A 23,632-nucleotide genomic window follows, 5' to 3' on the forward strand; every position below is an offset into this window, starting at 1 on the left:
TGTCATGTGGCCAGATATATCTGTCCTAAAGCTGGATGTGGCTGCCTCTGTTCTAGATAGTTTTTCAATCGTGTGGGAATGAGTGTGTCTATCAGATCACACAGTGAAAGCTTTGAATGACTGGGCTACAAGCCTCAGTAAACGAGAGGTGAGCCCCTCTTGCAAGCAAGAAAATGCAAGCAGCCTTGCGGGGGGCTACAGGGGGATCTTTGATCTCAACATGCTCAGGTATAACACCTGAGGGCGGCAGGGATGGATCACAGGGGTAGATCTAGTCCCAGGAAGTATGCCTGCTGCCTTGCACCGAGCTGATGATTATCCAGTTTGGCTCTATCCTGTGTTTTCACACAGTTTGCTCTAGAAGTCTGGAGCCAAAGCAGAGCATTTTAAGGTGGATTCAGGCTGCTAGTGAGTTTCTCTGAGCTGAGCTGTGTGATGGAGGATTCCCTGGTGGCTTCTGGTACTGCTTATGTTTAATCAGCTCCTCTCTTCTTATTTCCATTAACATTATAACTCTATAAGGGTGCAAATTCATACCTAGAACACAGAGAAAATTAAATTTAATGGTTTGAACCAAATCTGGATAAGAAGAAAGTGTTTAACAGAAGCAGGAGGAGGCTGGGAATGTTTTACAGCCATGCTCAAGTGGAGTCTCATCTATGGGATATTTCAGGACAGAATGGCTCTGTCCTGCTTGAGCCAACCATCTGGGAAAGCTTATCCCACAGTCCTGGGAGGAATATTGATAGAGCTGTCGGACAGGCAACAACAGGGTGAGGGGACTAACTGGAGGGCTCACCTATCTTTTTCTGTGTGAACAGAAAGAAATGTCAGAGAGATGATTATTTTTCACGTCTGTCTTTTGTAAATTGGGGAGAGGAGACAGCAGTAGTGATTCCTAAAAATCAAGCGCTGATTTCTTTTAAGAAAAAATTATATGTGTATTCAGATTCTCTAGATTTCTAGCTAAAGCTGTTTTATAGATTGCATTGATTTACTTTGCCTTGTAGAGTTAGGTTTTGACCTCAAGGGTGTTCAGAACTGCCTGGTATTTAGCACAACACATTGATTGCAGTGCTGATTTACAGGGAGACAGATTTAAAAGCAGTGCATCCATGATATTTTTTTGGAGAGGGAATGAAACCAGAAGAGCAGTGTAACACCAGCAGTATCAATGGCCTTTTCCTTTCCTTCTGGTCCAGTGGTGGATAACTTCTTTATGGCATGCTTATCCTAAGCAATGCGAACGTGGCTAGAGCTTGATGGGAACTTATTAACAGTAAAAGCATTCCATTAGTAATAGACTTTAAGTGGTTTTATTTTAATGAAGAGATCTAGACTGTATGCTACTAAAATATAGAGGTTAACTGCGTGTATATATATGAGGTCTTCTTGATGGGTTAGCTAATAGCAGAAGCTGTTACAGGAATCTGGCAGTTTGCAGACCAGGAATTAGTCTTTTGCTGTTTTAACCTGCCTTCAGAAAAGTTTTGTTTTCTGAAGCTTTTAAAAGCAGCATTTTAAAAATACAGCTGCCCTAGTAGCACAGAAGGCACTTCCCTGTATTTGTGGGCCAAAAAAGCAGTGGTGTATAAATTTTTGCCCTTTCTATGAGCTATGCTGCTACTACGATGGTAAAGACAGGAAAAGGGAAGGGAGAGTGAGCAGCAGTGTAGGGCAGGGATGGACGTGGAACAAGTATCAGGCAGAGAAGCTGAATACTCTGTTTTAGGGCCCCCCGGTCAAGACGTGGGATGAGGAATGCACTCCTGCTTAAGTCACACTATTACAGATAAAGTTCATAACTTCGTTCTGATCTGACCTCATACTATTATTACAAATGACTAACAAATCTTGCTGTAGCTCCCTTATCACTCCTTTGTCATTCCAGCTGTCATTGAGGACTGAGATAAGGTTTTTACAGTATAGCATGAGGTGCATCTCTCCTCTCTTGTGCTATATTTTTAGGTAAATGTGACATTGGTGCGGGACTGATGTCTTATGTCATAGGTAATATTTGATGGATATTGGGTGGGTTTTTTTTTCCTTTCAACTGTAAATATTCAGAAAGCACCAAGGTTGGGTGACACAACCTGCATGAGGGGAACGTTGCCGGCCTCCCCTTCCTCCCACCCAGGAGGCTGGCAGGTCCTGCTCCCAAACTCTTTCAAATTGAAGATGGGAACAGCACTATGCCTTTCCTTGTGGCTTCACAGGACTCCAGTCCCACCACATCACCATTTGTTCCCCTGCTGTGGAGCATACCTCCATAAGGTGGAGGAATATCAGAGGAATATCAGAGCCTGGTGATTGCTAGAGAGTAACACCTGTGAAGTAAGAGAGGCTCATCTCCCCCCAGGTTTGGGGGAAGAAATTAATCCTATATCTCCTGGAAATGTGGGATCTTCCTATTTCTGTTGAGCTCTGTCAGGCAGAGGAGACTACCTCTACCTCCTTTCTTTTGCCGAAGGGAAAATGTTTGCATACAGTAAATAGAAAAACATTGTGAAGGCAGGTATGTTTGCATGTGGGGGAACAATGGAAAACGTCAGGTTTAATCCCAACAGAGTTTGTATATTTTTAATAGTAATATTCAGCTTCGCTGCCAAGGTGAAAAAAGGAGAAGTTTGAGATCTGTATCAATACAGTCTCAATTACACGTGAGAAAAACACATCAATTTAATGCTAATAGCAACTCTCAGCCCCCATAGGGGGCTTGGTATTGGGCAGGAGGAGGAGAATATGCCTCTGGGCAACTGCAGAGGGAGGAGATTGGTTCCTACCTGAGCCCTGTAAAAGCATGAATGAGAGTTGCAGCTGGCATGGAGAAGAGAACAGATTTTGTCCATGCTGTAGAGGTTTAAAAAAAAATAAAAAAAAATTAAACAATTCAGTGTGTCCTGGAGGTGTGAGAATCTGGAAGAGGCAGTGATGGCCCAAAGGTTGTACAGTTCAGTGGAGGACTCTGCAATTGGTAGGAGAAAGGAAGAGTAATACTTCAGGGAAGCTTTTTATTCAAACATGTAATGTGTTTTTACAGGCTTCTAAAATAACATGCTACCTTTCCAGGCTCAAGCTGAGTTGCATACAATTGAAAGTGGGATAAATCTCCTGGAGTGCACTAAGACCTCCTATGTTTACATTGCAAGTAGGGTGTTAAGGAGCAGGGTTGAAAGTGAGGAACTCCTGCCGTATGGCAGCAGGGTAACTTTAGGTATCGTTCTCAGGTCAACAGACAGTCAGCTGAAGCTGTGGAACGTAGGGAAGCCTCACTGCTTACGCTCCTTCAAGGGTCACATCAACGAGAAGAATTTTGTCGGGCTTGCGTCCAACGGAGACTACATCGCCTGCGGTGAGTAGAGCAGCCATCCTGACAAATGCTAATGGGACTCCTCGGAGCTGATGCCTCTCCAGTTGCAAAGCAACCGGCAGTTGTGCTGCGTAGCTGCGTGGGTTTTTAATAGAGGATTATTCTGAGCTTCCACCGTCTTTCCCTTCCCAGGGAATGGCATAAGGAGCCCTGACCTAAGGGGGTTTGTAGCTGATTTCCTCCCGTTTCACGTACATTCTTTGTATATGATGATTCAGACTTGCTGTCACCAAAAATCAGCTAATAATGTAGTTGCTGTTGGTATGACTTATGTCTTTCAAGTTTATCAACAGACACATCCTCACGCATCTTTCTAAGGGCGGGCAGAAGCCTGAACCACGTGAGGGTCCTGTACTGGACACTTAGAACAGCATTCTGCATGGCGAAGCAATAACGTCCTCATTGTGAACAGCTCCCTAGAAGACTGAGTCATCTGGAAGCAGTTACCCCTTTAGCTTTTTTTGTCCTTTCACCGCTTAAGTTGGACTGTTGAACCTCTGTAAATCTACAGGTCTTGGTGGGAAAGCAGTGACAGGCTGATAGCTGTGGGATGAGCAGCGCAGCTGTGCCAGCACTGAAGGGAGGACCTTAGCTTGTGTATTCTCTGATCTCTGTACAGCTTGCAAGGCAGAAATCGGGATGGATTTCTAAATAAAGCCTGCACACTGTCTAGTCTCTCTTACTTAAACCTCCACAGACCAAACTGTCATCCCTGATTACGGCAAGCAAAACTGTGACAGTGCTACCTGCCTTAGAGCTGTAACGCCGAGCAGGCTGGGTCTAGCAGTGTTTCATGTGGTAGCATAGATGCTCTGCTCTGCTCAAAATGCTCTGCCCTAAGGAAGTTATGGGGGATGGCTGGGATCCTGTATGTTTTGCGAGTGCGCTGCATGCTGCAGTTGTCTTGTAATAAAACCTGGTCCTGTTATTAAGCACCGTGAAAGTTTGCTGTGGAGTACTCCCAGTTGCCAGGGCACCATGAGCGTGATGATAACTACAAGGAGGAAATGTCTGGTCTTGTCTTAAACAATGAAAGAGCTAAGAAGCCTTTTTTCTATTCCTGCTACCAGAACCTAATCTTGTATATTTATTTTTTTATTTCTAGGAAGTGAAAATAATTCCCTTTACCTATACTATAAGGGCCTCTCAAAGACACTGCTGACATTCAAGTTTGATACAGTCAAAAGTGTCCTGGACAAGGACCGGAAAGAAGATGACACAAACGAGTTTGTGAGTGCTGTATGCTGGAGGGCACTACCAGATGGGGTAAGCTTTCTGCTGAGGCACCCAGCCGGGTGTGAAAGGAATGCCTCCTGCTTTCTCACGAAATAGCATTGCTGAGGGTTTGACTGCACTTGGTATTTTCCCGTTTATGGGTATTGCAGATCGGCGTGAGAACGTGAAGATCTGCAGGGTAACTGAAATGCTGGGGGAGAAGGGACTGCTGTGCTCTTAACTCTTCCACTTGGGTGTTTGAATTTCTCTACTTGGCATCTGAAATCCCAAAAGCAGCATTGTATTTCTGGCACTTAATGTTTTTTTTTGTGGATGCATTAGCGGGTTTTTTGTTGCTTTAATGAAGCCACCTGCAGATACTCTCTGTGGAGTCTTATCGCAATGTTACTGTGTCTATATGGGCTTGCTCATTGAAATACAGCCCCCCTGTTTAGATGAGTAGATATGTAAAGGAGGCGAGCCCAGGCTGCAGTCACCTCAATGACTGTTCCAGTGACACTTAATTCATATACATAGCGTGTGTACTAATGCTGCAGGCAGACCTGACTGCAGCTTTTGTGAGAGTGGCCTTTCGGCATGGAGCTGCTCTGGAGAACAAAATGCTGCTTTTAAATTCAGAGTGCTCTTGAAAACCTTGCATAAAAAAAACTCGAGCAAGTAACTCTCTTGTATGTACAAGGGTTTGCAGATCAGATACTTAATGGGCTTGTTGGGAGGGGGAGGAAAGGAGCTCATCCTAAATACAGTCTTCCAAGTAGCTAAAGTGGAACACTGCCTAATTGATGTCCTGAGACGTTGCATTCACAAAGATAGCGTTTTGGAAGGGTAATGTCTACCAATCTGTTTCAGTATGAAGAAACTGCCCCCACAACTGTGATTCAGTTGTCACTGGCATAAACTCACTTCAGATAGACGCTTCTGAATCAAAACAAAAATAAACCCAAGTGTCTGAAACTGCACTTTGGATTTAAAAGTAAAAAGTGGGCTGTTGTGGATTTGACTGGTGAGCATGAGACTCGGTGATGTAGGGTGCCCAACTTCTTTCTGGCTGGAGATTTAGGAGGGTTTGGTATACCAGGTGTCACGTCCCAGATGAAGAGTTGGAAGTTGTGTAATTCGTCTTTCTGCTGGATAAAAAAGTGCTGTGGGAACCTGTGTGTCCAGAAATGCCTTTCCCTGAACTGTCTTCACTGCAATGTTTCTGGTGTTGGGATGTCCTACCCACTGACCTCCCGCGCGGCTTTTCTACAGGCAACAGACTAACAGTGGCGTCTCACCCCGGTGTTATTTCTGTTGCCGTCCGCTCCTTATCAGTCTATTTTCTGATTAATGTGCTTTGCTCTGATAGACCTTCTGCTTAAGTGACTGAGAAACTTTTGAGCAGTCACCAAGGGCTGTCAAGCACTTCTTTGTAACCGGTATGAAAAATATTGTACGAAAATGTAGTAGTTAAATCAGGCCCATCAAGATTGCACCAAATAACATTCAGGCATCACTCCATTAAGCAGCACTCAGAATCCGTCACTATTCTGATCTTTTTTTTTTTTTCCATTATTCCTCTGCTTTTCCCTGGGCTTCTTCTAAATTAGCCTGTTTCTTCTATGGCAGCCACAGTACCTGGCTCTTGTTTGTAAAGAAAGCAGCAAAAAACTGCCAGTGATCTGAGAGCCACTGACTATTTTGCTTCTGTGTTTTAGCTCTGCCTGTGGTGCATGCCATCCTGCTTTACATACTGAGCAAGCAGCCTCGCTCGCTTTTGCCAAGAGGCCTTAATGCTTCCTTGCACCACATCTCCAGTCCCCCTGAGACAAGAAGTACTCTTCACCAGTGCAGCCGCACATTTCTCTTCCCTCTTGTACCAGCGCAGCGGTCCTCTCCAACCTAATTGAAACTTTGCTCATGTTCTTAGGAAATTAAATTACTGCACAGCCAAAGGTCACTTATATCCACAAAGTCTTGCTCAAACGATGAAACTCTTCTATTCTCCATTTTGATAATGTTTCTTAAATTTGGCATAAGATTTTTTTCAAAGGAGGTTCATATATACAGGCTTCTCTAAAAGCTGGCGTGTGTTTTAATGATGCTCAGATGAGCTAGAGAAGGCCTTTGCCTCACAGTGCTGAGGGAGTCGGGGAACCCACAGCCTATTTCTGGCTTAATTGCAGACTTTGATCCTGGATGAGTCACTCTGCCTTAGTTTCCTAATTATAAGAGTTACTTACCTACCTTTCACCACTGGCGGTGATCATACCTGCTCTGCTGAAGGGTCTGTGCATCGAAGCAGCTCCAGCCTAGCAGCCGCGCAGAGCCCAGCACAGGCTGGGAAACCTGCCCCAGAGCTGCAGGGAGCACGGTGAGTAAGCTTTGTGCTGCTGTGGGTGTGCTGTTCCCCGTGCCTTGCTGGGCTGGTTCAAAGCCGTCTCGCTTATCTCCATGCCATGGTCACGGGGCAGTAGCTTCAGTTTGCTACCTGGAGTGTTTCTGTGGGGGGAGATGTAGGCACTGTGTGCCAGCCTTTCCCCAGGGCTCCTCAGTGGAGCAGAATCCCTCTGTTTCCCTATGGTGTTGCTCTCAAGGATTGTTCTTTAATTAACCTTTTGAGATGAGTAAGTTTCAGATCTGTCAGTTATCTTGGGAAGCATGAGTACATGTACTCCTTCACTTCATGCACTTAAGTGCAAAATCTCAGATCCTAATTAAAACTTAACTAAAACTTTCAGATGAAATGTCGTTGATTCTTTCTTAAATCTATTTTTATGTAATTCAAGATTTTACTTCCTCCTGAGCCAAAGTCAAGCTGTGCCAGCAGCCCTTGCCAGAACCTATCTTTTTTTTTTTTTCCCTCTGCATTGGTTTTCCTTCGCCCACGAAGATGCAGGGACCTTTTTGCTAGAGCTGTCACCTTTCCAACTGCAGAGTCCAGCCAGCGCCTGCCTTCCACCTGTGTCAAAGCCATAACAAGGGAGAGAAATTGTTCTCCATAAGTGCTTATTAGCATTTTGCAGCAGGCTTACTCACTTTTCAACTCTTAAGTAATGTTTAGAAATAAGCACTAGTTTGTAGGCTAATAGTTGTGTTAGACTCTTTGGGAAAAAAAAAAAGAAAAACAGGCAAACAAAAAACCTCTCAGCAGGTACATCAGGAAACAAACCTTTGCTCTGCTTCTTTCAGTGCTGTGTTTTGGACAAAGATAAATAGGCTGTTTAATATTTTTTAAATAGCCCTTGTAGTTTGTGGGGAAAACTGTTTCTCGCTTCTCATTTTAATCTAAAAATTGATCAATATTTAAATGTAGAGAAAGCTTCAGGACACTGTCAGCCTAAATGACCTGATAAACATGAGTCAGACACAGAGGTGCTTTTCAGAACCTTCCCTGAACAGAATCCTTGTATTTCCCAAGTCAAAGATTTTATAATATACCTGTACCATCCTTTGTTTCTGGCACCTTGGCAAGATCTAACCAGCTTGATTTGAAATGTGAATCTGGTCTTGAGATCGGAAAATACATTCTTCTATTTCATTAGCGTGTAAGCAGGCGATGCTCTTGCACATAGGGATGTTTTTGCATGGGGAAAGGAAATTATAGTAGTGGTAGTAGCTCACTGCAGCTAGGTGGGTAGAGCAGTTTTGGGTGGGTCACTCCAGTTATGTCTAGGTATGTGGATAGTAGCTGGGGATTGGTTTGTACATCCTTATGTGTCCTACATGACGTTTTCCCCATCCCTAAAGGGGACACCTTTTGTTTGGATGTGCTTTGCCATATTGCAGATTTTGAGATGTGCCTCATACAGCTGTGTTAAGTAATTGCATCTCAAGTAGCCACTTTCCCAGTCATGGTTAGTGTTTCTCAGAAAGAAGCTGTCAAAAGAGAAACCAAGGCTGAACCTGCTCCCAGGACAGCAAAAAGGTATTACTGCTGAACACAGAAGCAATTTGATTATGTAGATTAAGCATGGCTCAATCTATCATAATCACTGTAAAGAAGCCATTTAATTTTGTACCTGTTTGCATGAGTATTCATTACTGCCGATAAGCAGGTTAGCTGGGGAAAGATTTCTCAAGCAGAAATGTCAGGGCTTTGATACCGGTAAGGAGATACAGATAAGAGCAGGAGAATGCCATGCAAATTAGCTTAGGTAAAACTTTATTTGTTTTTTCCTTTTAGAGTGGTAAGGAAGGGAAACCCAGTGAGAGCAGCACTGCAGGCTTTAACCAACTCATCTTGCTGCAGTGAGGGGGTGGGTGGTGGTACGTGCCGGCTGGATGCAGAGGTCTCCTGGTGCTCAGGAGGAAGGCTCTCGGAGCGGCGGCGCTGTGAAAGCATCCCCTCTGCCTGATGGGGAGAGCAGAAACCCATGTATGTTTCTCCCCTCATCGCTCTTCAAAACTCATTTTAATTTAGGGGAGTCTCAAAACAATCATCTAGCCACAAATGAGAGAAGCAGGCTCTGGGACTCCAGGCTCAGGTTGCCTCTAGGCACTGTCAGATGATGGAAGTATCTTCATAATTAGTCTTGCATCTCTGAACTTCTCTTTGTTAATCTAAGAGGATGGAAATATTCCCTTCAAATAGGTTTTTGGTGCATCTCTTCAGAAAGCGAGCTTTTCTTCTGTTTATTTTTCCTTTCCTCTGAACATTCAGTTTTGTTTCTTAATGATGTCTGGTTTGAATTCTTTAAATAGAAACTATAATTGTATCACAATAAGCTGGTCACTTAATAGGGCTGTAATCTTGTTCACTGATGAAAAGTAGCCATCCTTTGTTTCCCAGTAGCCTAATAAATGGTACACAGTGTACACAGGAGCTAGTCAGGGACTCTGATAATTTACAGTCAGCAAATTGGCTCCCTTCACTGGAATTAATTTAGCCAATACAAATTATTTTGGGAAGTGATTCATTGCCATTTTAAAGCGCTAATTAATTTGGATGACTTATGAACATTAAAAATGAAATCTCCTTTGTCATTCCCAAATAACCAAATGCTTATTCAGTGTCATTCTTAAGTAACTTGTGTCAACTCTAACTCCATCTCTTGTAAATTGAAATATAAATTCCAATGGGATCTGGCAGGGGGGAAACAAGTGTAAGACTTGGTATTTTTTGTTCTGTTTTGCTGCTGAAATTTTAAAGTCTCAAAATTGCTGAGAATTTTGACTTCCAGCTTCAACTCAGTGTTGTTGAGCCTGCTGCAAAAATAAAACTAGTTGTTCAGATGTCAGTTAAGATATACCTAGGTGGTAATCTAAAGCTTACAAGATAAATGCCTGCCTGGAGTGATCAGACCCAAGCTGCCCCTTGCCTGCCTCTGATACCAGCTGTGGCACAGGTAGCAGCGTGAGTATCTCCAACAGCAGTATTTTCAGGGAGGGCACCTGCTGTTTTCTGACTTATCCTTTCTTTCCTAGAGCGGAGCTGGCCCATAGCATTCCTGTGCAGCATCTCCCAAACTGGTATTCCTGCAGGTTATTCTCCCATGCGGTGCCATGCTACTGCTTCATCCTGGAAACAGGGTGGTCGTCATCTTCTCTCTCGTGATTGAAATGCACAGCAGTTTATGGAAGGCTGAGAATGATCAGCTTTTAAAAAAGCAAGATGTGACTTTGATCGGGTTTATTCTAGTGGTTTTTCTCCCCCTCCTGAAACTCTTCAAAGATTTTCCTCCCTCCTGTGGAAGCTGTCTAAGCCCTGTAGCATGCGTGCTGTGAAGCTTGCAGCTGGCTGTGTGATGGCTTCCCACTCCTCTTGACATGCCCTCTGCTCTCTAGCCATTGGCAATGCTTTAAACAAGAAGTTTTCTTTGACTTTTTTTACTTTGCTGCTTCGCAGTTTCCTTGGGTAGTAAATGGATTTTATTTCTCTTCCATCCTTTTTCATGTCTATTGCTCCCTTACTCATTTGAAAGTCTCAAATCTTTGTTAAAAACAAGTGGAACCTAGAATATCAAAAGATACATCATGCATGCTTGATTTTTTTTTTTCCCCAAAATTTTAGCATATTACTTATGTATACCAGCACACTCTGTACATATTGTTTTATTTACTGCTTGAAAACTATTTTCATATGCAGAATAATTTCTACCTTGCTGATAAAAGATGTCACAAGTTCAGTATGTATGCTCCTTCGTGCTTATATACTTTCATATCCATATCTCTTCAAATGCTTGTTTTGGTCTTTATTTTTAATGTGGCTGAGGAGAATTAATTAAAAAGTACTGGTGACTAACAATATTTTACTACCCATTACAGCCCTTGGCATCCAACTGCGGAGAACTTTATGGGGAAAAAAAAAATCATACTCTATTATTACCAGTTCATGCCTTATATCGAAATCTCATTGTGTTGACACTTCGGTCCATGTAAAAGACCATCTTGATAATGTGATTATGCAAACGACAGGCTTTAGGAGAAAGTGTTTAATTTTGAGTCTTTTGTAGAAGAAGGAAAATATTGGTAAATGTTCTTTCTTTACTGCCTTCTCGCCGGTTGCAGGTCACCCTCTGAGCTTCCTCCCGGTGAGGGCGGTCACTTGCTGGACCGCACTGCTGCCGCAGTCGAGCGTGGGCAGGGGTGAAGGGAGCCAGGTGATTCCCTGATAACCCTGACCTCTGTCTGCTGTGCTCCTCCTGTCTAGCGTGTTTGGGGGGAAAAAAGTGTATTGCACCATTAATTTTGCAGTTTCAGGTCTCAAGGTGGCATGCCGGCGGGTAGCTGGTACATCAGTGCCTATGTTAACTCTTCCTTTTCTAGAGACAGAGCAGCTGGCCGTGCCGCCGCTACGAGCAGAGGGGATGAGTCTGTCGCTTTTGCTCGGCTCTGGAAGTTCAGCTCCCCTGTGGTACTGCAGCACTCTGATATCATTCTAGCTTCTATTTTAAGAATAGCTTCTCCAAGAAATGTAGGTGGCTCGGGTTTTTTCTTCTTTGTTGGTGTTACGTTTACATTTGCAAACTCAATTTCTTTCTCCTTCTGCAAGGTGAGGCACTTTTTTTTCCCCTGCCTAATTGCAGAAAATTGCCAAGGGTTTGATGTTTTTTTTGAAGTGAAGGCAGATCAAAGTCGCCCATGTTTCTTGAATGAAGGCAGCATTTACTCTTTCAGACTTTTACAGCTGATATTTGCTTACCAATGCATCTCTCCTAATGCCAAGAGAAGTAGACAGCGTGCTGTAGATAGAACTGAAGTCCTCCTTATTAGAGTCATCTCTTTCCTAGAGCAAGTGAATGACATAGTGGTCGACATAACTCTGAGTGCTGTTGACATTACAGTTCCAGTAGCTGATCCCAATGGTGCAGCTGTAGAGATAATGGATTGCAGTTCATTGCCAGTGCGAGCAGAGGTCCGAGCAGGCTCTTGTTGTTTCCTAGGCTTTAAAAACTAAGGGCATCCCAAAGCAATCACAAATTGTATTGCTATGATACACACTGTGAACTGGGGATGCAAAGAAGTTTCTCTGCAGCTGTCATTAAACTTGTAAGTGGATGTTTCTCTCCTGTTGGGACTCTGCTGCTTTAGTAACCATCAATTCTTTATTCAAGTATGAATTTTATAACAGATGAACCCAAGGAATTCACCTGGAACCTTGACTTCATTCCTGACTCCATCCCCGACTCCCTCCTGAACCATAATGTTACAAGGTACACGCTGAAGTGCAGCAGTATGAATTGTGTGGCCCTTAGTATAAGCTATGTCCCAAACAGTACGACTTAATAGAAAATTACTTGTATTAGGGTGATAATCAGGGTCACCCTTATTATATATTGGGGTGGAGAGAGAGAAAAAGCAGATTGGTATTCAGAGAGCATTTGCTTTTAGAATTAAATAACTGGACAACTGTTTTCCCTTCCCACCCAACCTCTGCAGTGCTGCTGTTGGGCCCCTTGGTCTGAATTCTGATGCATATACTGCTGGGTTCTAGAGACGCTGATTAAATAATTGATTAGGTTGTTGTAAGGTTTGGGGTTTGGTTTTTTTTCAGATGATGTCTGGAAACCTACTTACCATGAGTTGTAAGTTTCTCTCTTCCCATGCTTGTTCCTAGTGTTACGCTTTTGTCTTGTGGGCGTTTCACCCTCTATTGCCCAGGGGATCAGCTGTGGCAGGCATGCTCTCTCTCCTCCTCCACAGCTCTTAGCCTTTGGGCAGGAAGGCTCATCCCTAGTATTTTCTGGGGGGGTTATGATGTATATTATGTATAGTGTCCTGGAGCAGAGCCCCCTGAAAGTAGTAAGTCATTGTAGGATCTGGCAAGTTTTACAGGTACTGAGCCAACATCTGTTGCCTGATCTCAAGCTCCAACTGAAGCTGGTCTCCTCTGAGTCACAGCATCTCCTACGTGAGCAGCCTCTGCTATCTCTTTCACGGCTAGGATCATGCTGGCTTTTTTTTTTTTTTTTTTCCTTGAAGTGCCATCTATCTGCTGAAGTCTGGTTGGCACCAAGTGCCAATGAGATGAGGTCTGAATGCTCGAAGCTAATCTCAGTAAATCGGGCAGTATTCAGTGTTCTGTGAAGCAGATGAAGGGGGTCATTTAAGATAGGAGCTGCAGGGGTAAAGCTGCATTTCTCAATACTTAGTGAGTGCTGAAGGAAGACTCTGGTTTCAGACCAGCAAGAGCAAAGTGAGAGAGAGTGAAGTAGGTTTTGAAAAGCCATTGGCACTGGGCTAACCACTGCCTTTGAAGTCTGCTTCAATACAGCAGCAGAATTCCCATACCGAGGGCGTTTGAAACCCTCGCTGCTGGTGGTCTGCTGTTGCTGCTGTTTGAAGGTGGGTTTATAACCTCATTCCCTCTAACAAGTGACACTGCTTCAATTACAGTCAAAGCAACCTCACAATATTGTCTTTTTTTTTTTTTTCCTTCCCATTCTTCAGTGCATCTACCAATAGCAAGTTTTGCCAGGCCACCACCATTCAGTAGTCAAAGCTCATGAGCTGCATCAACCTTTCACTCTAGCGCTCCTAATTAAGCAGTTTTAATGGCAGGATCTAATGTTTTACAGAGTCTAAATGAAGTGGAAAAAATATGAACTGATTTTTTTTCTTTCCAGCACAAGATTTTGATCAGATAATTTAACCTCTGGGTGAAATGGAAGTAGAAGCATTTATGCACAGGTGGTTTTCTCTGCAAAAGCTTTACTTCATGTAGATCTGTGCATTAATATAGTTACTGCTTGGCTCTGGGCAACTGTTCTGAAGATTTTCCTGTGCTTTCTGCCCTTCTGTTATCAGTAACAAAACCCCAAAGCGTTTTGAAACCCAGTAACTTGTAACTAGCTTAATGCTAATTACATTGCATGTTAGTAAAGCAAGAATTAAGGCTTTTATGACACTTCCTTTAAAAACAACTGTTCATATTGGTTTTCCAACAGCAACGCGGATTGGTATCCTTTTAACCTATTTAAATAAGACTTAGTTTCCTTTTGGTGGTGTTCTGATCTAATTCTAGCTAATGCTAGATGAGCTAGGTATGTGCACAGAGTGAAAACTGTCGCTCCTTTGAAAGCAATCGCATGTCTGAATTGAAACTACCTGGATATGTAATTAGGATATGTAATTATTTTATATAGGATACACACAGAATTATAATAATCAGTCCTTGCTAAGGAAGAGAAAGCCAGTATGGCAGGAAAGTTATGTTTAGTAATTTAATGAGTACCTTTTAGATGGCAATTATACTGTTAAATTTGGGGTTGTGCAGCTGAATGAGTTGCATTCACCCTTGCACAAGGTGTTCTGAATTCTGCAAGGGAAGCGCTGCTTCCAACAATTACGTCTCTTATATGTTATTGCACATCATAGTCACTTCCAAAACTTATCTGGTTGCTAAAGCTGGAGAGAAGTGAGCTGTTTGGTGCAGTACTGGATTTTCTAGTTTAACTTTAGTGTCTCTGAAGTGAATATTAAGTTAAGCAGAGAGGTATATCTGGGGCAGCCTGGGGACCTGGCAGATGAGACAGTGCATTGTTTCCCATTTACTTATAATAATGAGAGATACTGGAGTGAAGATAAGCAATATTACATATACTGGAAACAAAGATTGGTTCAGATCCATTAAATAAATAAAAAAAAAGTTCCTTTTACCTGTAATCTGTAGATAGCACATAAATTAACTGCAGCAGGAGGAGGAGAAGCTGCATCCCTCCTCACTACCTGTGCTGGCAGAGGCTCAGCATCACTAGCCAAGTCTCCCAGTGTAAATCAGACACGTGATTTTTTTTTTCTTCCTAGTTTCTAGGTTGATCAGTTGAGACCTCATTGCCTTTTTCTTCTAAGAAAGACCTTTCACAAAGCAGCTTGCTCTCACCAAGCTTCTTCTGACCACCAAATAATGGCAAGCCAGTCTAGTCTGGAGAGTATGTGCTTGGGGGAAGACTCTACTCGTTTAGAATGAAATACCCTTGATTAAAATAGGAGGTTAATAGTGCTTCTGTGTGTGCCTTGCTTCACAACTTGCACGTTAGCTCCAGCATTTGAAAAGATAAATTTGGGCCAGCAGGAGTGGAAAAAAATAAAGCAGAGAAAATGAGCTGGAAGTGAAATACAAATGTCCTTTTTTAGTACAAAAGGATTAATCTCACTGTTGGCTTTCTGGTTTTGTTAGGTTCACGCTTGGCTTGACAATGCAAAAAAAGAAATTTAAGTAGTTAGGAAACGCATGAAAATCTGAAGTAAAACAGGAGTTAGCAGCTTGTGAAACTTTTCTTCTAGTGTTATAGCAGGCAGCAGCCTGCACTGGGAGCTTGGGAGTTTTCTTTGTTTCAGAACTTAAGAATATATATATTTACCTTGCCAAAAGTAAGCAAAGATCCACACTGAAAAATCACTCTGCTGATGCTCAGATGTTTGTATAAGAAAAACGCTGCTTTAGAGATTTCTTTTGGATAAATGTTTGGCTAGATGTATCGTTACAGGATGAAAGGATGCAATTTGGCCCCTGCTTTTCCAGTGTTTCCTTGAATGCAAACTCAGACCCTCTCCACATCTCTTGGCCACCCTCTGCAGCCATCCTTACTCTTCCTTGTAAGGTTCCTTGTTTTTCCTCCGAGAGCAGAGCTGTCTACGCATGGAAGTGGAGGCAAGGACAGTCTCCTTCTTGTAAGCTCACCACAATCACTAAGTCTTTGGCTTTTGCTATTCGTTGTGAACCTGGGAATTACCCATTCTGGAGTGTGGGGAGAGAAGCTGTGAAAACTCATTTTTGTACAGATTTTTGAAGTTGCTGTTGTTTTCCTTTGTGAGCAGGTTTGAGGTGGGTTTATGATGCAGATGAGTGTATTCTCGGCTGGGGATTCTGTATTATTTTTGGATAACACATGAATGTGGAATTTGGGCCCAGCTCACTACAAAACAGTTAATGAAGTAATGAATGTGATGCATGCCAAGCCTCATCATCGCTGTCTCTCCTTATCCAGACAAACGCATACTGTGTATGTGCTGCGTGTGTGTGGCTTTTTTTAGAGGCCATTTCTTTATACTGTCATTTATTTCTTCCTTGGAAGCTATAGCTAGGGCAGTAGATGATCATGAACTCTTCACCGGAGCTTTTCTGCTGATGATTGTAACAGTACACATGAGTTTGCTGTGACAAGAAATAAGTCATGTGTAGTCCTGCCAGAGGACAGTTATTTTTATTTTCTTATATCCACTGTATTTTGCCCTGTATTTCTCACCATCTCTACTCTGAAACATTTGAGACATTGTCAGGCCAACGGAAAAGCAGCAGGTAAATGCTGCACGCCCTGGCTTCAGCTCTGTGGTGTCTGTTGAGGAGTGAGTCAATAGCAGCATCTCTTCAGAAAGCATATCTAAAATCAAGGGAGGATGAAACAGATTAGCTGAAAAAATCAAATGCCAGAAGTGTTTGTTTGTTTTCCCTCACCCTTTGTCAGCAGAGCTTGGGTTTGTATTCTAATATTTATGTAGCTGAAGGATATTACAAAATCAGAGGTACTGTGTCACAACACAAGGGGTTGTTCACTCCTATAATCCCAACAGGAAAATGACATGATTTTTTTTTCTATATATACTTGAGTCTTTTTAAACTTCCTTTTTTTGCTATTAGTGTCATTGGTAGCTTAATGGATTTCTTGATTGTTGAGCTTCTCTTTTTGATACAGTATTGTTAGTCTTTGCATGCATTCAAAATGACAGGGAGCGTTAAAAACAGTCATTTCAATTTGAGATATCGAGAGATATAATTTTTTTTGTACCCACTGTGTGAAAATAACTTGAACAGTGGCAGAATTATCCATTGTAAGGGAGATGATTTTACTTGTGAATTGAGTTTAAAGATAAAATCTGCCTACTTCCCAAGTCATGGATTTCCTATTCATTGCTCTGTTAAGATTAATCGGAAGCAAGACTTAATCCAGAACAAAGATGATTGAATTGTCCTTAAACAGTGATGTAGAACATTACCCAGTCTCACTCAGCACTGTGAGACCAAAAAAGGCTCTGAGAAATCGCAAGCATTAGAGAGCTGCTGTGACTACATCATGTGAAGGAGGATGCTTTTTCCTCGTCTGTTGGCTCATTAGAAAGTAAAATGCTTTCTGGTTTTTTGGAATAAAGTTGTTAGGAGGTGTGGTATGGAATGGGTTAAATCTGTGTAGTTTGTTAGCTAGAAGTTATTTTGGCGTGCAGTAAGGAAAAGGGCTCACTCCACCTGCAAAAGCCTCTGATGACTTAAAGGTCTGCCATTAACTGAGCCACTGCTGGGTTTGTGGAGTTGCCAGGATGGAAAATTAAGTTCCTTAATGCAGCTTTGTCTCCTGTTTGGGAACCCAGAGAAGGACAAGTTCATGAGCCTGTTGGGCAGCATCGGCAGAGCTGCAGCACGTTCCACCGTTCCTCTTTGCTGCCGCCAGCCCCGAGTGCTCACTGCTGAAGCAGTGATGCTAACAACAAAATCGTGCTTTTTAGAATTCATGTCATATTTTAATCTTCTGTTTTCCAGCGGGAAGTGTGTAGAGCCATCAGGTTGTCCTAAATCTCCGCTTACAGCCTAGAACAGAGTAAGGATGTCATCTGGTTCTCGCCCTTTCAGAGGGCCAAGTGTGGGGGGAAGCATCTAATTCAAGGATTTCCAGGCTGTGATGTGTGATCTTGACAGCCCCTCAATTCATTTCAGGACTCTTACCTGACAGTGAGCTGTGATCAGTAATGTTTGGGAGCTGGCAATACTTATTTCAGATGCATGTACCACATCCACAATTTAAAAAAAAAAAAAAAAAAAGGGCAGCTTGCTGTTTAATGGCCTTGCTGTAGGGACGCTGGCAGGCAGCACACCGTTCGCAAGCTGTTCCCTGGAGTTTAGGAGCATATTCAAGGCCAGGAGATTTAGGGACTTATTAACGGCACTGCAGCTTCAGACCCTGCTGTTAGCTGGCAATCACCAAGCAAGTAAGAAAGGTCGGTGCCGCATTTAAGGCCGTTGGGTGTGTGTGTGTGCCCTGTGCAGCATCTCTTTCTTCTGGCTGCAATGATTTTGACCTTCTGAGTTAAACTTTCCCACTTAATTATATTTTCCTATTATTTGAATCCTCTTTTCTTCAGCTTATTTGCATGCGTTACATCATGTTTCATTTAGGATTTGATACGGTCAGAAGCCCGGGATAAAAGACAGTGTAATAAAAGGCTGTTTTAATCATGAAATTTTGTAGGACTGGAAGCTGCTGGGACCAGTTGGGACCAGTCATGGGCAAAAGAAATATGTTTTGTCCACCACTGCAGTCTTCCTAGAGTAAAGTGGAGGTCTCTGTCTGCTTTAGGAGAGCCAACTAAACCAGATCGTTCCCCTCCATACATGTGTATTATCCTGTAACGTGCCGAGACAGCTCCTGCAGTGTCCTCGGCAGCGACTGCTGCCCAACCACGATGTCCCACCACGTGGGGACAGCCCTTGGGCAGGGTTTTGTCTGCAGCATCCAGAGCGAAGTATAATTGCCAAGAGTTAATCCAGCTCTGTAGTTTAAGACTGTAATTATAGTTATTGGGTTTTGTATTAAAATGCCCTTTTTTTTATAAGTCCTCTTTAAGTTTAGCAAACTGGCTATAGAGGGGATTACATTCTGGTTGGAGAGATGTGCATGGGTGGAGCAGGTCCTGAGATTTCCCCTTCCCTTCCGATTCTTCTTGCTGCTTCAAGAAACAGTCATTTACTGTAAAGCCAGGTTTGCAGCTTTGATTGAAAATGACTCTGCAAAACCCCATCAAAGCTGTGCGTGCCCCGGAGTCATTTTAAATAAATAAATAAATAAATAAATCTAAAGGGCAGCTTGGAGTGTGTGAGCTCCCTGGGATGCCAGGGGCCATCACCTGTGGCTTGCTGGTGTCCCCAGGTAGGACCTACTAAATCTTTGTCTGCCCAAAGAGCCCAGAAAAAAAAGGAGAAAGGATGAAACTGCTGTCTCTGAGGTTTGGGATGATTATTAAGTGCTGGCCCGCTGCCTGATGCCTGTCACTAGTTTGCAGAAGTGAGACAGATCTGGGAGAGGTGGCTGCAGCTGTATAGTTGGGAAGTTGTGCTTTTAATTGCTAACTGAAGTTACCATTTGCATTTGGGGTTTTCCTTTTTAAAGAATGACATCATATTACACAAGAAACTGCTAGCATTGTTTATTTATAGCACGACCAAACTGGCACCTTGCTCTTGCTGCTTTGCTGGTACATCTGTATTTCACGTATTGCCTACTTTTGCTTTCCCATCTGGTTTTTTTTTTATGACTTATGTCCTGACAGCCCTTGTTCTTCTAGCCCTTGACTCCCCTCCTATGCAGACATATGATCCCCTAACGTTTTCCTTTTTGTCTTTATAAACAATAGGCAGGCAGTCTAATAATGTAAGCCCAAAGTCAAGGGAGCTTTGCAGATTCAGCTTGACAACTCCTCTCTCTGAATTATTTAAAGCCCATAAACAAAAGAAAGCGCATCTAGAGCTTCAGGTGACTTCTCATCTAGTGTTGTGGAGAATGCCTGATAGGCAAGTCCCACTAATTTTGTGTGTTTAAATCTATGGGATTTAGTAGAATAGCAATTAGGATTCAGGGTCTACCTCCTGGTGTTCCTTAGGGGAGGGTAAATTGCAGGGAGGTGAATGAGCAAGTCGAAGAGGGAAAGTGGAAGGTGAATGAAAGAATAGGGTATTTCTCCATAGTAAGAATTATGTGTCAAGTTTGGATTACTTTTTTTTTTTTTCCCCTCTCACAATCAGTGAACTTGTCTAAAGACATCCTACATTTTTCGTCTGACTTTAATCTCAGTCCTTGGGGTTTTTTGAGGCTTTTTTTACATCCTTTGTTTTTAAATCTAAAATGCTTTTCAACAGCTGAATGACCCAGTGATTTCTGATTTCTCAGGTGCATTTTTGTTGCTGGTTTCACTCGTTCTTCTGGATTCGGGAGTGTTTTAGATAGATGGGATTAGGGAATCAGGCAGCAGAACACAATTGAGTCCTCTAGATGATGCAAAGTTCATTATTATCTTTTGAATAGTTCATTCTGCAGAACAAAGTAGGGAAGATGTCATGCTTTGCATTTATTTTACTAAAGCTATAAAGCTATACTCTCATGATTCTTAATACCTAAGGCATAGTTCTCTTCCCACTCCCTTCTCCCCCCAGATAAATACAATGGAGAAAGCATCTGTAGTAGGATATTAGAGAAGCAACCTCATATGTATCATCTGTACTCTGTATGGTTTTGTTTAATGAAGTTGTTCACATTTTATGTACAGTCATACCTTATTAAAATTCAATTTACTGTACTGTCTTTTCACTACCAGCCATACGATTTGGTAATCAAAGCTGATATTTTGCAGTGTGGCCTTACTTTGAAAACTGACTTACAAAAATGACCTGTGGGCTCCAACACATCTTCTTTCAGAGGTTCCAGCATCTTTCAGTTTACAAACAAAAGATCTCTCTCTTTCAAACAGCCTTGCAGATGTGACCCAGCTCAAAGTCCAGTTCAGCTGCCATTTGCATAAGTTCATAATAGATTTAGGGGTACCACACTGCCCGTAAGCCAGGCCAGCTCTAAACTACTTCTTGGCTGTAGGTGAAGAGGAGATGGTTCTGCTGGCTGGAGGAAGATGCTCAGCTCTGCTGCCCCATCCTTACCTGAGCTTACCCTGTATCACAGGAACAGAAGACAGTAAACTTTTTTTTAATACAACCCTATGACTGTGTGCAGGGAGAAGATTTAATTATAACTGGAATTTTACCTAGTTACCACTCAAGAGTAAACTAGCTTGTGACATTAAATGCAGTTTTGGATATCATCAGAACCTGCTGCCTGCAGCTGTAGGCTCTAGCCATTTTTCATCACTGATCACAAGTTTATCAACACCTCTTTTCCTTCATCATTTTCCTCTATGCCCTGGCTACTGAAAATATTTGCCCACTGCACTTGGGGCATTTTTGAAACAGTATTTTGAGGAGAGAAAGCTTCCTATTTCTCAAGACTAGAGAAGGCCATCTGCTTTGTTACAGCTTGCCCAGCCTTGTTTGCATTGCAGGAGGTTTCAGGTACATAGTGCTGTGCTTGATCCTGTTATAACATTAACTGAATTGGATGTTGAAGGAGAGCAGCAGGTTGTGAATTCTTTCAAGATTAATGGAAACTTTTGTTTTATTTTAATTAAACATCCATTCCTTAAATCAAAGTCCTCTTTCCCAAATAGGTGTATGTTATAAATAGCATTAGTATAGGTATAATTTCATGAAGCTTACACACATGCTAATGTTAATGTTTGTGCCTTGATTTTTCTCTGCAAGGAACAATTTGTCCCTTCTTTTATCTCACCAGGTCCTGGTGATTTCAGTTCTGTGGCACACGTGTGTATGTGTCACATAGAAAATGTAAGCAATACATGCTTTCTTTTATATATACATATATATATATATTTCCTGTAGTGGCTTATGCAGCTACAGTCTGGGCCACCTTGCAGGTAAGTTCCCTTCTCTCTTCTGTTCTTACCACTAAGCAACTTGTGGCTGTTTGGGTGGAAATAGTCTCTGGGGATGAGATGTTTGTGCTCTCCCACTGTGCCTCACTTCCCCTCCCCATGCTGTAGCTCTGCCCGCCACACACAGATGTGTAATTCCCCACCCTCCCTGACTGCAGCCTCGGCTGGAGGTACAGCATTTCATGTATACTGTCCTTTCCCCTCCACAGACAGCATCCTCAGTGCTGACACTTAGACCCATGACTCTGTTCTTGTTGCTATTAAATGTACTATTCCTGGCTTAAAGAGAAATTAAGGCTTTGATTTCCATGGCTGCCAGACTTCTGGCCCATCCAATAACACAATTAGAAGGCTTGCAGTTGCAGTGAAACCATCATGCTTCTTTTCTAGCTGGCATAAGCAAAACGTTCAGAATAGTTAATGTGTTTCACAGATACTCATCACTTGAGTCGCCCTGCAATGTTATTTGAAGACCTGTTAACAAAACAGTCAGGATTTTAACATATGTCCAGAATTTTCAAAGTTGGTTGCTTTGGGATACTGTAGTATCAGGGTTTGGGTTTGGTTTGGTGGTGGGATCCCACTTACAAATGGATGGGTATGTTCAAGGGGTGTTATTACTGTTAAAACATACAAATTAAATGTCAGAATTCAGATTGCTTTAACGTGACCCTTTTTTGCATCTCTGTGTCAGGCCAGTCTTAGAAGTGGAGGTGATTTTCATTAGGACGGTGCAAACAAGCTACAATCAGCAGGAGATCCAATTTACTAGGTGTTGTCCAAACAGACAGCGAGTGACAGCTTCCTGCCCCAAAGAGTTGACAGCCAAACTGTATAAAATGAACAGTAGCAGAGTATGAATCTGTTATCAGTTTTAAATAAATAGGTTTTCTCAGTCCGTCAGCCATTTCATGAGTTCCTGCCAAAGTGTTTCCTTCTTGCTGACCCAACCAGTCCAACTCAGCTTGGCTCCCTTCGTCATTTGTGACATCTCCTATGATTAACCCATTCTCCTGTATTGATTGCCATCATCTGTGGTTGTAATGCATTAATTGTTCTTCCACTTTTGCTCCGAGGGAATGGTGTCACGTGAGGCGTTTAATAAGGTTTTTCTTTCCAGCCTGTCCACTAGCACTGGCCAGCACATGTTCCCACCAGTTACCAGCTGCAAAACCTCTTTCTCCAGGCTTTATCCACCCTGTCTTAAGCCTATGGTAGCTTTAATACCTTAATATTAGTCAAGTCTTTCTCTTTTTTGCTTTAATTAGGTGAATTCTGTGTTACTTAATCTTTTGCACACACTGTCTCAGACTGAGAGCCGTGCAGGAAATGGTGACTTGTTGCTTACGTGAGAGTAATCACAACTTTGTACGTAATTCTGCTTGGAGGAGGAAGGCTCTGCATCCTACCATCGTGAGGCAGACTTCATATTGATACTCAAGTCCCTTAATCATAGAGAGCCAGTTGCCAAAGATGTTGAGGAGATGAGGTCCTCTTTGTTTCAGCGAGAACTTCTGAAAATCCACCCAGCTTTGCTGAGAGGCACACACTTGGGTTAAAGGAACTGACAATAGGCATCATCTGGGTGTGAAATGTTTCATCACATGATAATTGGGAAACCTAAAGCAGTTCCACAGCATGTAATTTGCATACAGAGCAGAATTCATGGTTTTTGGAAAAAAATAAGTCTGGACTTGCCCCAGTATGGGCTGTGGAACTGAATTCTAGATGGCTGCCAGGCACTATCAAAAAAACCATCCTTGATACTTTGTGAAAATCAGTTTGGCGGTCTACTATAGCCTCAGTCCCAGGAACCGGTGTTTTTCTGTACCAAATGGGGGAAGCAAACAAAACTGCTGGATCTAGAACTGTAGGTTGAGGGCACAAAGGAGCATGTCCTCTAACAGAGCTGCCACAGTTTTGTGGGTGTCACCATTGTCTGGGACCACTGTGAGGGTCGTCATCTGGGTGTGGGAAGGGAGGAAGAGATGGCAGGACACGCTCTGTGTGGCCTGAAAGATTGGTTAAACTATGGGTTTGTAGAAGAGTGAAGATATTGGG

The 23,632-nt window shown here is 42.6% G+C and overlaps 1 protein-coding gene and 1 non-coding gene across 3 annotated transcripts in view; both read left to right on the forward strand.

Moving 5' to 3' along the window:
• Positions 1-23,632, forward strand: part of COP1 (COP1 E3 ubiquitin ligase) — a 129,698-nt gene that overhangs the window by 92,433 nt on the left and 13,633 nt on the right. For both annotated transcript variants that reach the window (XM_074877021.1, XM_074877023.1), the window contains exons 17-18: positions 3,228-3,352; positions 4,476-4,636. In XM_074877021.1, the coding sequence (XP_074733122.1) occupies positions 3,228-3,352; positions 4,476-4,636 (286 nt within the window). The remainder of the gene's footprint in view (positions 1-3,227; positions 3,353-4,475; positions 4,637-23,632) is intronic.
• On the forward strand, positions 18,279-18,413 carry LOC141946901 (small Cajal body-specific RNA 3). The gene has a single exon (XR_012629972.1).

Source organism: Strix uralensis, chromosome 8, assembly GCF_047716275.1.
Source record: "Strix uralensis isolate ZFMK-TIS-50842 chromosome 8, bStrUra1, whole genome shotgun sequence".
Taxonomy (NCBI): Eukaryota; Metazoa; Chordata; class Aves; order Strigiformes; family Strigidae; genus Strix; species Strix uralensis.